The sequence below is a fragment of the Lepidochelys olivacea genome (assembly GCF_965140295.1).
Source record: "Lepidochelys olivacea isolate rLepOli2 genome assembly, chromosome: 1".
NCBI classification, from domain to species: Eukaryota; Metazoa; Chordata; order Testudines; family Cheloniidae; genus Lepidochelys; species Lepidochelys olivacea.
The window spans coordinates 267,704,748-267,720,322 of NC_140411.1; the positions used below are offsets into that span (position 1 = coordinate 267,704,748).

Here is a 15,575-nt window from a genome sequence, read left to right on the forward strand (position 1 = left end):
TGACAGTCTTTCTTTTACCAACAAAAATGTCAATCTGACATATTGTTAAACATTGCATTATGATTCATTATTTATTATTATTATTATCATCCATTAAACAACAATCAAAGGAAACATAGCTTTCAGGGTATATTTGAACAGTTTTAGGCACTAAGTACTGAAAGTATAATTTTTTCCTCATCAACATGCATAACTTCTAACCAGAACTAGGCTTCATTCACCCAAGTGGGATTACTATGCAGAATGATTGTGTCATAGACTTGACTGCATCTGTTCAACAAAGCCACTTTTTCAAATCAAGGATTCAGTGACATGTAATTGTTTTTGAGGTTCTCTATTTTAGAGTTTTTACATAAATGCTTTTTATCAGATTTCCTTTTTGTTAAATAGCTATTAGTTAAGTTATTTTGCTAGTTCATTTTAATTAGGGATGAAATGCACAGAGGTACTATACAAACCAGTTTAGTCTATTCAATAACTGCATTTTTAAAAAGCCTCTCAGCCATTATTCTGTCTGTAATTTAAACAGATATAAAACTGATGGTTAATTGTAAGTTTGAGCAGGTATATGGAGGATAATGTTGTTTTAAAATCTTATCTTATTTCGCTCTCAGTGGCAATTCGGCGGCGGGGACGCAACTCTTCTTCGGTTGCTGGCGGCAATTTGGCTTCTGCACCATCACTCTGCCTCCGTGTTCGGTGGCAATTGTTGTTTTTTCCCACTTGGGGCGGCAAAAAACGCTGGAGCCGTCCCTGTTCCTGTGTACCCCAGTTGTGCAGGGAAGGAGTAATTTGCTCCTTTTCAAAGTGCAGGTTATTCCTCATGCCTGTATACATCCTGCCAGTGCCACTGGCTGGTGCTTAGATGTGGCAGAATTATGGTCATGTACACTCCCCACCTGCTCCCATCACTTCTGCCTGGAAGGAGCATCTGCTATGTGGTTACTGTGTTCCTTTCACCACCCAGAGCTAGGATACAGTTGCTTTGATATGACTGCATAAGTGTGGTTTGTAGTAATTATATTTCTGCTACTTTCCTGTGCAGTTGTGTTGAGCCAGTCACAGTCTAACACTAAAAAGTTAGGGCCCAGTTCTGAACTTCTTACCCAGACAGATCCCTTATTGTAAGTGTTCTCTGAGTAATGGCAGCACAATTGGGCCCTTGATGTTTTAGCATAATTCACTAGTATAGCTATCAATGTTAACTTCATTTCCTGCTGATCTGTGTCAGTTCTGAACTAGTAATCTAAGTGTGAAATGCTTCATATCTTATTACCAGTCTTTTCATTATGCAGATGCCTACAATTGGGGGGAGGGATAGCTCAGTGGTTTGAGCATTGGCCTGCTAAACCCAGGGTTGTGAGTTCAATCCTTGAGGGGGCCATTTGGGATCTGGGGCAAAAATTGGGGATTGGTCCTGCTTTGAGCAGGGGGTTGGACTCGATGACCTCCTGAGGTCCCTTCCAACCCTGATATTCTATGAATTAAAAATTTTAGTTTAGGATTTGTCTGAATTGTTAAGGAGGTTGGCCTCAGAGGGCCACAAGATTTGGCAGTTAAGATTGAAAGAATTTTCATTGTGTTATATCAGGAACAGACTTTGTACATTAGCATAAAAGACACGGTAGAAGAACTCTGAAGTCAACTTTTCTGTAACTTTAGTAGACTTAAAAGGCAAAAATCTTGGCACAGTTTGCTTTATGGTGTTACATTCAAAATATTTGTTAAAATATTTACTAATTACAGAAATGAACCACTTCTGTACATAATGAACAGACTTGTTTTGTATAGTGTTGGTGATTTGGTTTAAAAACACATTGGTTCCCAATGAAGGAAATCAGTATTATATCTTGTAAAAAACCTCTTGTTTTATTTGAAGTTCAGTAATAACAAATCTTGTTCACTTCCATTTTCTCTGTTTCTCTCTCCCTTGCTGCATCTGCTATTCGTGACAGCAACGTGGAGCTTGCTGCCAGAACACTGTTTCTTCCATTTTTTCCCTATATTTCATTTTTATTTTTATCACTTTTATTTTATGCAATAAAGAGTCATGAACCAGATTTTTGCATTTATTGCAGACCCAAAATTCCCTTCACTGGTAGGCTTAGGTGTGCAAAAAATACAATCCGAGGCCACCTCATATGGAAATTTTGATTGCACAAGGAATACCACGCAGAAGGTATAGCACTGGGGATGCTATTGCATTGTTATAGATGCAGAATAATTTTACTAGTGTGACAAGATGGCCAATGTTAGTCTAGAGGGTCTTGCGCTTTTCTTGGTGGGGAGCTAAGATGCCACCTCTTGCCCCTGTTCTGGGGGCGTCAATGGCCCCGCTAGTGGCCCAGGAAGGTGGTAAAGGAGGGAAGGGGTCTGGGTTTGTTTCTCATTCTGAACCCCAGCCCCTCTCAACCCCTGCAGGTTTTTACCCTCTTCCCCTTTGGGTAGGGTACCTGCAGTCCTTAGATGCGGGGGAAGGGAGTCTCCCTCCCCTACTGGGCAGGGTACCCCTTACTTTGGTTCTCTGATTTTCCAAGTCTCACAGCACACCTCCAAGCTCCAGTCCTCCCTCCTTTCTCCTCTTTCTCTGTCTGCTTGAAGCAGGAGGTTTTATTAGTTTCCTAACAGAGCCTTAATTGACTGCAGGTGCTCCAAATAATCTGCAGTCACCTTCCCTAGTCTACAGAGAACCACTCCTTAATTAGCCTTGAGTTTATATATTTCCCATCTAGCACTCTCCTACTGCTCCCTGGCTCTTCTGTATCACACTAGATGGAATCATTAACTTCAGACAGAATAACAAGTTAATCAGCATCTCTTTTCTCCCCAAAATGTCTCTCTGAATAGTGCAAATGTGGGAGAACCCTTCTGAGAGCACATCAGAGAAAATGTGTTTTTCAGGCTCTTCAAAAAGATCATTCCATTTGCTTTGCACCAGTCTGTACTACCATTTACATTGGGGTGGGCAAACTTTTTGGCCTGAGACCCACATCTGAGTATGGAAATTCTATGGTGGGCCATGAATGTTCATGAAATTAGGGTTGGGATGCAAGAGGGGGTGCAGGCTCTGGGGTGGAGCCAGAAATGAGGAGTTCAGGGTGAGGGAGGGGGCTCCAGACTGGGGCAGGGGCTTGAGGTGCAGGGACGGTGAAGTCTCAGGCTGGGTGTGTAGGCTCTGCGGTGGGGCTGGGGATGAGAGGTTTGGGGTGTAGGAGGGTCTCCCGGCTGGGATCGAGGAGTTCAGAGTGTGGGAGGTGGATCAGGGCTGGGGCAGGGATGTGGGAGGGGCTCAGGGATGCAGGCTCTGGGCGGTGCTTACCTCTAGCAGCTCCTGGAAGCAGCAGCATCGGCTCCTACGCAGAGGTGCAGCCAAGCAGCTCTGCAGGCTGCCATGTCCACAGGCGAAACCCCTGTAGCTCCCATTGGCCGCAGTTCCCGGCCAATGGGAGCTGTGGGGGTGGTTCTTGGGGCGGGGGCCACCTGACTGCTCCTAAACGTAGGATCCAGAGGGGGGACATGCCACTGCTTCTGGGAGCTGTGCAGAGTAGCCCCTGAGCCCGCTCCCCAGCTGGAGCTCGAGGGCCAGATTAAATCAGCTGGCAGACTGGATGTGGCACCCGGCCCGTAGTTCGTCCACCCCTGGTTTACATAGTACATCATATCACCCCATGCAGTGGAGCCCACCCTTCCTGAGAGGTGGTACCTAGAGCAGCCAGTAACAAAATAATTCTAGTGGAGCTAAGCAAACCTTGCTTCTCCCTTTCTCATCCACATACCATTCCCCTCCACTTATTGGAAGAGATTTGAGTGATGTATGTGTTTGCATGCAGAGAGTGACGCAGATGCTGGCCTGGCAGCCACCATGTGCTAGCAGCTGTGACACTTGCAACAAGAGTTACAAGATTACTGCATACACAGCCACCCAGCCGCACAGCAAAATAATACCTGGCAAAAGCGCAAAACAAACAACCACACACAAACCAACTGCCATAAAACATATTTGGACCAGCAGCTGGCAAGGCCATAAAAAAAAAGCCAGCCACACCAGTGAAAAACCACTAAGGTGGCAATCCTAGTTAAGTAGGGAAATAAACTATAGTGGCATGTCACCTTTTTATCTGTACAATTGTGCCCACACTAGATGATGTAATGGTATAACTCAGGGATCATCAACCTTTGGCACATGGCCCGTCAGGGAAATCCGCTGGTGGGCTGGGACGGTTTGTTTGCCTGCAGCGTCTGCAGGTTCGGTCAATTACAGCTCCCACTGGCCGTGGTTTGCCATTCCAGGCCAATGCGTGTTGCATGAAGCGGCGGCCAGCACATCCCTGAGCCATGTACCAAAAGTTGCCAATCCCTGGTATAACTCTTTCAGAAGAAGTCACTTTCCTAGCTGGAATAGTTCTCCTGGTTGAAAAATTGTATGTAGAGCAGGCTAAACCTTAACTAAATTGATATGCTAGTCTTAGACCCATTTAGTAATGTTGAAGAAAAGTGTTGCACTGGACACCTGCCCGACTTCTATAATGACATAAAGCCTACCACCCTTCATGCCATGCCAGGCATGAACAAAGCCCTTCCTGAACCTGCTGTGGGGAAGGCGAAAAAACCCCAACTCCACCTAAGCCAATCTGGCAGTAAGAGAAAAATTCCTTCCCAGCCCCACTAAAACGGGCAGCTAGCACAATGCCCACAGCAGGTCTTGACTAAACCTGGTATTTCACCACCTAAAGAGAAACAATAGTTTCTTTATAGCCAAGGTTATTGTTAGCTGTCCATTGTAAGCTTGATTTGACCATCTTCTCCTTTCATTCTCTGTGACTTTGACAGAATTCAAGTGGTTTGTCTGAAATTTCTCATATATGATCCTCTGGCAAAGGAGACATTTTTGGTAATGTTGGGCAAAAAGATAAGATATGACAGTTCAAAAAAATCAGAGGCATTTCATTTTTGTAAAAAAAAATATATTTTTTGCAACATTGTAAGCCAATGTCTCTAGTCTGGTTAAGCTGTGCAAGGCCAGAGATTTGGAGGGGATCCGTATGCTTCCTCTGTCTTGGGGGACAGAAACACTCCCTATGCTGGTAACTGGATGTGGTCAGTGGATAGGATCTGCCACTGTGGCTCTACGTCACTGGAGGATTCACCCATGTTGGGGGAATCTCTGCTGCCTGGATCCACCAGGTTTAAGTCCCCTTTGCTTCAGAGAACCAGGTCATATATCCAAAAAAAAAAAAAAAAAAAAAAAGCTTTATCTAAGAATTCTGTATTTGATTTAATTTTCTGTCACTGGAAATGACGCCTTTGAGTATTTTGCAAATTTTGAAGGTTAATTTAAAAATTAATTTGCTGTAGATTTTTGCAGCTCTTAAAAATCCCTGAGCTTTATGCAGACTTCATATAGTCTGTGGCCTCAGTGGGAGACTGTAAGCTCCACAAGTTGAAACACTTGATGTGAAGAATTTTTAAACGTCTCCAAGATTCACTTCTAATTTTAGTCTTTTAACTTTCTTGATTTGGCTTTGAATGTTACAAAATCCACTGGTACAGCCTACAGAATTCCTTAAATCTGGAGCTTAATTCACTGGGTTAAAGGACTTAAAAGATTCTGAAGCCCTAGAGTTTAAGAAATTGTGCTGCTGTGCTACCAAGCGGAAGATAAATTTGATGAGAGTACAGCAGTGTTAGCTAGTATATGATGTTGTTTAATTTACATTTACTAACCTGTTAGAGAAGGTTCTACATTACATGGACTATTTTGTTCTTGGCATATCTATAAAACAAGAAAAAAGACTAAGGAGATTCCCAGGAAAAAATTTTTAAAACAGAATTAAAATTGTAAAACCTGTGAGAAAATCTTACTAGGATGTTAATTATCAAAATACTTAAAATTCTGGATTTTAAAAAAAGTTTGTATATTTAGATAGGTAATGCGTACATCCACAGATACAGTAGATATTTTTTATCAGTGCTGTAAACACTCATGCTTTAATATCATAAGCCAACAACTAACAGTATTTCTTTCACCTTCCTCTGAAGCATCTTGTCCTGGCCAATGTTAGAGAGAGAATACTGAGCTAGATGGATGACTGGTTTGACCTGATATGTCAATTTCTGTGTTGCCATGAAATTCATAGTACAGAGTCAACAAATTATGTTAATTTTGACCATGTATCAGAGGCTATCCCTGTATGTATACAACAACCCCTTACACTTAACCAATATACCAATGTATAATTAACCAATGTACCAAAAGACCTCTTATGCATTTTTAATATGAAACAAAACCTCACTGTGAATACTTATACAAAAAATATTAAAATAATGATATTAAGGTTGTAAAGTCAAAATGAGAATTAAGGAAGCCGACACTTAACTATAACGTGAGTATCTTAACCTTAACCAATAGTTACCAGACTTCGAAACACTTAGTTGTTATTAAATTTCATCCTTATTGTAGAAATTTCAAGCTTCCAGATGTTTGGTTTATTTTATAATTGCAGTGTTTTTAAAAGGAGTTTTATTAAGTAATTGATACTTGTTAACACAGAAGGAAGGTTGTACATATGTAATGTTGTCTGGAAACTACATTGTGCTGTTGTACAGCAGACTGGATATAGGCGAATACTTCAGACTTTTACTTTGAAGACTGCTGAAGTCTGGTGATTACCAAGAGCAATCTCTGGAGGCTACTGTCAACTCTGCTAAAGTAGATTAGGATGGTTGACTCAGATGACATATCTCTGGTTGCATTCGGAAATGGACTGCAAATAAAGCATACCTCATCTGTCAGCCACTAAAGTTCTGACAATGCTTTCAGAACAACAAAGTCTGTCTATATATGCACTTTGCAAAATATTGTACTATATACAGGGTAGAGTTCAATGGCCCAGTCCTGCTCCCACTGCAGTAAAGGGGAGTTTTGCTATTAACATAAATATGAGCACAATCAATCCTCAGTAACATCCTAGATTGTTCTCTTTGGGGTACAGTTTGCTATAGAAGATCAATAAGATGTTCCATTTTTTAATTAATTACTGATGTAATTGAACATTTTGGCATCTATAATGACATTCTTTGCTCTTCATTCACCTTCTAGAAAGCTAACAACTAGAATACCGAAACAAGGAAAATGTGCAAGGTTATGAAATGTCAGTTGTAGACAGTGCAAACATGCCATGTAAATATGCAAAAGCCAATACTAAACACTCATAATTTTGAGGTTACAAAAAACAAAAATAGGATAAATAACTGTAGCATTGTTTTGGGAAGTTCTGTTAGGCATCTACTGCTTGCAGAGGCAGAGTACCAAAAAATTATTCAGGAAATAGTGTAAATGAACAATCATCTCTCATTAGTACTTAATGAGAGAGGTCTTTTCAGACCATTGTCTGGCACTGCTAGGGTTATGCAAATTTGAAAAAAATTGCAAGGTCTATTTTTGCTTGTGGGTGATGAGAGGAAATAAAAAGTTGATAATCATCATACCCAAACTCTCAAAGATGATGCAGAAACAACTAACCAGACTCCCTGCTGCCACTGGAATGTACTTCACTGGTAATTAATTCCAAACACTATCTCAAAATAGCTACCAGATCCAGTACCAAGCTAGTTATAGCTACAAGTGCTTTCAAGAAAACAGTTGCAGCTATATATTTACTATCCAACTCAGAACAATGCTAATTCAGGTTTAAGTACATAGGAAACAAAGAAATTCAAGAGAACAAATGCATATAGTTTAGCGCAACCTGTTCTTCCCATATATCAAGTTTAGCTACTCACTGATTACATGCCTGAGTCTTCAATGTGCTCTTTTCGCATTTTCTCGAGTAATGTTTCTTGTGTCTTTAGATCCTAAAATATGTAATTTGTCCCGGTCTTTAATTCTGAGTTTTGTACCCTGGGGGTAGCTATGCATTGGTGGGGGGTGAGGATTCACCTATGGGGTTCTGCTAAGGAAGGACAGCTTTTACGTCTGAAGCCCCACACTGGTGGAGTCTGCCTGGAGGAAGTACTGAATCAGTGAAACTTCTACAAGTTTGGGAACTGCTCTGCCCAGTTTTGTGCTTGTGCTTGCTGGCTCCAGCATCTTCAGTGACTTGGGCCACTGTGCCTCCATTCCAGGGTGTTTACTATTGCTGGAAACAGCAGTCTGGCTTGCCTAATGGATCCCAAGGGATAAATCAAGCCCAAGTTGTATGGGACTCCCACTTTTTTTTTTTTCAGGTAAAACAAATTTTTAAACACAGCTATGTTTGAGTGCAGAATCCTGTTCTTTTTAATCACTGGTGCACTAAAGTCATCATTTTACTCATTTTTCCTTCATAGATGAATGCGCAATTCATGGATGTCTATGGAAGCCTTCATTATTGAAGGGAGTGGTTTCATTTTAGCATTCGCTGTGCTTTGCCAATGACTTCATAAAATAGTGGTAATTTCCTATAGCACTGTACAGATAATTCTGTTGAAAATCATTAAGATGAAAGTTTATGATAAAATCTTTTCAGAGCTAGTGTGGTTATTTTCTTATTTTTAATTTTTTAAAAATGTTATGACTGCCTTTGTTCTGCAACATGCTGAGTTTCAGGAATGTTTAATTTCTAAATCTAAAATTCAGAAGAGATTTGAATGTTGACAAACTATATATGGTCAGATTCACCAATATACTCTAGTTGTTTTACACAACTCCAGAGACAGTGTGACACAATACAGCTGGAAACCTGCTACCAGCTAAACCGTATTTACATCTGATTTGTGTCACCAAAGCAGCACACCAGTTTATCTGGCCCCAAGATGCTATATTTAAAAACATCAGTAGAAAGCTGAGGAAAGTGTCTGATTTTAGCAATGTTGTTTGTCAAAAATTTACTGAATTGGTTAGACATTTTTTTAAACGGTATATTCAGGAATACTCAAGTGCAGCATTGTGTTTTAGAAAGGGCCTAGTTTTCTGCTTGGTACTGGCATACTTATTGCCTGCTTAATAATAATTAACAATATAATAAATAGGCACTATATGAGTGCAATGCTGTCTATCATTTGGTTATCTTAAAATACTTGGCAAAGATGAGAATGACCTTCTGGGTCAGGAGATTTTCAATGTACAGTTGTTCCCCCACGTACAGGAAAATAAAAAACTGCTGCTGTATAAATTACATTGATACTTTGTGTACTACTGTTCATACGATAAGTTTGCTTTCTTCTAATATTGTAGCACATTAAAGGACACAGGCATCAGTGAATTCATATTTTAATTGATATTGTAAGGTCTGGTTTCCACTTGCCTGATTTCTTTATAATTCTAATTAAACCATTAATTTATTGATGTTTCCTTTTCATATGTAACAGTACATTTACATAGCAAGGGGAGAACAACATAGTTTGCAGCTGTAATAAAGAAGGCAAGCTATTTCTGATTTTTGTCATTCTGCTTTTTATAATTTTGGGGGGGAAACTGTAAATTTTCCTAGATATAAGCAACCCTAGTATGTATAAACACTAAGCAGCCACCACTAGCATGAATGAGACCTTCATTCCCTTCCATGACTTTTATTTCCTGTTGGTCTCCTGGTAGCCTATAAACTCTAGAAAAGGGTCAAATATTTCTCATATTGTTTATCATACTAGTAATAATAAGTAAGTTCCATCTTCAGTTAGACCTTTGGAGATAGTGGCCAAGATTTGCAAAAGACTGAGTGCCTATATCTCTGCTCCTAAATTGCTCAAGAATATGAGAGCTGATGGGTACTCAGTACTTTTGAAAATCAAGCGCAACTTATTTAGGTACCTTAATATGAATATAGAAGCCCAACTGTAGGCATCCATTTTGGCAGCCGAAGAAACATCCAGCTAAATATTAAACACTATTAGAAGGGCATTTAATTAAATACACCACATAATCCAAGTTTTATTTTATCTAAAGGTCATTGTGTATTTGAACGGATGTTGCAACAATTTGAATCGCTTTGGGTATTTATCTTGCAATTGTGTAAATGAAAGATACGGACGAAGAAATTAACTCCCAACCTTCTTGTTTTATGAAAAGATTAGTTATAGTGTTAATTCTTATATGTTTACTTTGTTAGAGACACGTTAGTGTATACCAAGAACTAAACTATTTTTTTACATGAACAAGATACCTGGATGACCATATTAATTATGTCTCAAAACTGTGAACTAAGGAGCAGAGAAGATTAGTGTCCCCACCTTTCTGCTGTTACATAGAACAAACTGAGGTTATACGGTAACTGTGTTAACATAATACATTTACACTTCTGTAACACTTAGCGTCGCAGAGGCATTTGACTGTCCTTCCTGACATTCTGCTTTAAAAAAAGCAGTATTCAAAAATCAAGGTAATCCAGATTAAGTGGATTTAAAACTGGTTAACTGACAGATCTCAAAGTAATTGTAAAAGTGGAATAATCATCCTGTGGGAGAGTTTCTAATTGGGTTCCACAGGGATTTGTTCTTGGTCCTGTTCAATATTTGTATCAATGATCTGGAAGAAACTCTGAAATAATTCCTGGAAAAATTCCCACATAATGATGGAGAGAGCTCAGTTATACATATAGATCTGGACTGGCTGGTAAAGTGGGTTTATTTGAACAACATGCTTTTTACCACAGCCAAGTGCAAGTTGTATATGTAGGAGCAAAGAATGTAGGTCATAATTACTTGAGTGGAGACAGTACCCTGGAATGCAGTGACACTGAAAAGGATTTAGGGATAATGGTAGGTAACCAACTGAATATGAGCCCCCTAGTGTAATTCTGTAGTTTAGAGGGCAAATGTAATCCTTTGGTACTCAAACCTGGGAATATCAAGGAGGAGTAGGAAAGTAGCATTACCCCTATATATGGCGTTAATGAGACCATTACTGGAACACCATGTCCAGTTCTGGTATCCACGCTTCAGAAAGGATGTAGAAAAATTAGAAAGGGTTCAGAAAAAAGTTGCAAGAATAATCTGAGACATGGAAAATGTGCCTCATAGTGAGAGACTTAAGAAGCTCAATCTATTTGTTTTTTTCCAAGAGAAGGTTAAGAGGTTATTTGGTTATGGTCTACAAGTACTTAAGTGGGCAAGAGATTTCTGAGGGTAGATGGCGCTTTAATGTATCAGAAAAAGACATAACAAGATCAGGTGGTCAGATGCTGAAGCTTTCTAAAAGAATGCTATATCAAACAGAAGTTATGGACTTGATGCAGAAATTAGTGGATGAGTCTATGGTATGTGTTATGGAGAAGGTGGATTAGATCATAATGGTCCTTTCTCTTCTTAATTTCTGAATCACATCATATGGCTAAATTCTGTGCTAACATGCACCCCGGTGCAACAACTCAGTGAAATTAATAGGACTGCCTGGAATGTAAATCAGCAACAACAACAAAGATATTTGTTTGATCTATCTGGGTGTATGTTTATATATGCTCTAGTTTTAGAATTATTTTTTAATAATTTTGGTTATTATTTTTAATGTAAGAAAATATCTTATGGGGCATATTTTCAGCTCTGCTTCTCTTCGTTTGTTCTGCTCATGTATCTCAAAAGGAGCAAAAAATGACCACAAACCCCTAACATGAGGGAGTTCATAATGGGCACTGATCAGAAATGGCTTCTATGACACCCTACTTGTGAAAGCTGGTGTGTTAGGGGTAGGAGAGAACGTGACTGGCGCATGGATTATCCACTGGAGATTACTCGAATGCATGCTTGGGGACCATTGGCAGCTGGTGCATGCTAGAACAGCCCCTAGACTACTATAACTTTTCCTGGAACTGGCAGAGAATCAGACATCAGTAACTGGCTCACTGTCAGTTTAGTCTCTGGCTGCCAGCTCACTTTCCACTGGATGCAGCAGAGTCTGGCCCTACTGTTTCAAGGGTAAATTGCTTCCTTTTATCTTGAATTGCTGCACTGAAATTTATATTAGTTTGAATGTATTTACAGTTAGGGCTTTCATAAAAAAAAACTACCTAAAATATTTTCTTTGGTCCTATTCCCAACAAACAGAAAGGGAAAATAAATTAGAGCATTATAATTATACAATAATTTATATTACAAAATAAAATTAATTCAAGGCTTTTTATTATTAATGAAACTGCATACCATATACTTAAACTAGAAAATATCTTTGCTATAGTTGAATTGGTAATGATTCTCTCTCTTTGATGGAGAAAACCCATGTGGTGCATCATTACTGGTCATCTGATGGTGGGTCATACAGTGAAAATAAAAAGCTGTTCACAATAAGGACATTGTTTATAAGAAACAACTACATATCTGATGCTTTATTCCCTTGAGAAAGGACAGAGGGTCTGAAATGTTGAGCTGTTGGGTTTTTTCAGGGTGCTTGCGTAATCGAAATACATTGTTTGTAGAATTTAGTATCTAAGAATATAAGGTTTCAGAGTAGCAGCCGTGTTAGTCTGTATTCGCAAAAAGAAAAGGAGTACTTGTGGCACCTTAGAGACTAACCAATTTATTTGAACATAAGCTTTCGTGAGCTACAGCTCACTTCATCGGATGCATTGCAATAAATTGGTTAGTCTCTAAGGTACCACAAGTACTCCTTTTCTTTTTAAGAATATAAGGTATTCCAATAAACACAAAAGGACCTGATTCTTATCTACACTACTTCCAATTTATGCTGCTCTGGCAGTGTAAAGAAGATTTTAGGTGGGAATACTATATTTTTGCTCACTTCAAGGCCCCTTGCATGACTACAGTGGTGTAAACTGTGGAAGTGAGGAATCAGACCCTAGAGAGTGCACAGGTTTTACATATATTGTAGGCCCGAAGATTGCTTTTCACTGCTCTGGACCTGTAAAGCAGATTTTAAGTAGGGGTAAATTACGTTTACATTCACTTTAAGGCCAGAGCAAGGTAAAGGTGCTTTAGTGTAATTAAGAATCAGGCCGTATATGTATTTATCTTCCTAGAAATGTGTTATTACATCTCTCCCCTACTCCTCTAACAGGATTCATACTTTGATGTGTATATTTTCAGTGGTGTGTCTGTAACATTAATATACCCTAACCCACAGGAGCATATGGGCCTCAGTCCAACATAGCACTTAATCATGTACTTAATTTTAAGCATGTGAGTAGTTACACTGACTCCTGTGGGACTGCACAAATGCTTTAAATTAGGCACATGTTTAAGTACTTTACTGAATTGGTGCCTTGATGGTCTTATTACAGCAAAGCTGACTGAAAAGACCGGCAGTTGATATTTAGCCTTAGATTATTCTGATTATAAAAGCAGTATTAGGAACTGTGATGAGTAATTCAGAAAAATGAATTAAACAATATTTTTTCATTTTGTGTGCACTAATATTTAGGTACCATAGGGGGTGATATATACCAGCTTAAATGGAAAAAAATATGTACTAAAAATATAGGATAAATATGCAGTATTTTCCTCACTGTCTGTGCTCAACAATGTTAATTTTTCAAAGTTGAAATATTGCTCTGTTTTCAAAAGTATTTTCTGATTTTAAAAGACATATACTGTTCTAGAATATGCAGTAGGTTCATCAAAATGCTATTTTTATTCACAGATAATGCACCTCAGGTAGCAATTACTGCACCAGGAACTGGTAACCATAGAAACAGCTCTACAGGCCCAACACCTGACTGCTCTCCTCCATCACCAGACACTGCACTTAAAAATATAGTAAAAGTTATACGCCCTCAGGTAGGTCATCAGAATAAACTCTCTTGTTAATTGTTTCTGATTCTGTGAACAGTTGACCGTGTGTGCACGCACATGTATGTATGCATGTACTCTGTCTCTAATAAGGACCTTTTGAATATATAAATGTAGATAATTAAAAAAATGGAGAAACTGAGACGTCCAAAATATTTTCTGACCCCGGAAAAAGATCTTGGTTATACGTGGGGAAATTAAAACCTCTGGGAATATGGTCAGAGAGATGTACAATGTCTTAAAATAATTATACAACTATTTCTTGTTACAGAATTAATGACAAATATTTTTTTTTGTTTAATGCTAGTGCTTTATTTGGCTGCCTTTAGTTTTCCCCCAAGTTTTTGTTCTCTTTTTATCCTTTTTCCAGGCCTCTTTCCCTCACTATACTTCTGTCCTCTTGATTCCATACCTTTTGGACATTATTTATTTTACTTTGTCTTATATTATGGTTGAGTCTACATAACTTTAAACTTTTCCACATATTTCTAATTCTGTGTATAGAATAGACGAAAGGGTCTTATACCTGCTTAACACTATAGTATCTAAATATCTTCCAGTAGGGCACTAAGCAACGTGACTAACATCTGTCACAAGTTATTTGTTTGTTCTCTCATCCTTTCTTCAGGAAGAGAAGCATATGCTGTGGTGTGTCTTGTTTTGGTTGTATTAATTTTTTATAAGACACATGTTGCTATGTATCTGTTACAGAAGGCAAGGTCAAAGAAATGTCTTATATTTTGAGTAGAAGGTGATGAGGTTTGTGATAGTCTTTTAGTTCTTGGAGAATTCACTCCACAGGCTGGGACCAGCTCCTCCCCCGCAGATTCTGTCTCCCGCATGGATGAGCTTTGCCCTTATTGTAGAGAACTCTGTTGTGCCAGAGAGCAAAGTTGTTGAGTACAGTCTTCATCCCAGAGCTTTAGGTGGTCTGTTAGCTAACCTGGGCCCAGGCAATGCAGTGCCATGAAAATAAGGACCTAGACTTTGAACTTGATTCAGTAGTACATGGGAAACTTGTGGAGAGACCAGAGAGGCTGAAGACTTCATGCCAAGGTATATCGTCACATTGCTATAGTCCAACTGAGAGGTGACACAGACATGAATGAGTTGATGCCATCCAAACATTGGTCCCTCGATGGTAGTGGTGTGGTTGTATGTGGTGAAAGACAGGCAGAGCTGTGTGTCATCTGCATATTGGTGCCACTTCAGTTGTCTGACCAATTCACTTAGTGGCTGCACATAGATGTTGAAAAGGACTAGAGAGACAATTGATCCTTGTGGGACTCCATGGTGAGGGTCTAGTGGTAGAGGTGAAGTTTCTCATCAGTACTCATTGGGTGCATGCCTCCAGGAATGACTCAAACCATATTAACACATTACTCTGCACCATTGCCGCCTCTCACATGAGAAGCAGTTGACATGGCTGACCGTGTCAAATGCTGCAGATAGGTCCAGAAGGTTGAGAATGGATGTCTGCCCTCCATCCACTGACAGCTGGAGATCATCCATTAGTGCCACTATCGCAGTTTCAGTTCTATGTTCTGGCCTGAATCCAGATTGTACTATGTCTAGAATATTATCTTCTTGGCCTTTTTTGCCTTTTCCCAATTGTCTCCCCCTTTTTCTATTTCTGTAGGCTCTCTCTTTCTCTATCTCTCCCCCTCTGCATCACAGTTCTATTGAAGTACCTTCTTCCCTCTTAGTTGTTTTTTCTAATCGGAGGCAGGCAGACAGGCACTGGAAATACTGTTGGAACAAGTTGTTGTGTGGTAGTTCATTGAAAATAGCATTTAAAAATCTGTTTTCATCATGATATTGCCAACAGATGGACCCAGAACATTGAATGGGATGTTCTTGTG

General features: G+C 39.3%; 1 protein-coding gene across 6 annotated transcripts in view; it reads left to right on the forward strand.

Annotated features, from left to right (window-relative positions):
* The window catches only part of ANKS1B (ankyrin repeat and sterile alpha motif domain containing 1B), a 754,152-nt gene that overhangs the window by 246,866 nt on the left and 491,711 nt on the right, over window positions 1-15,575 (forward strand). For all 6 annotated transcript variants that reach the window (XM_084617338.1, XM_084617337.1, XM_084617336.1 and 3 more), the window contains one exon: window positions 13,565-13,701. In XM_084617338.1, coding sequence (XP_084473464.1) covers window positions 13,565-13,701 — 137 coding nt within the window. The remainder of the gene's footprint in view (window positions 1-13,564; window positions 13,702-15,575) is intronic.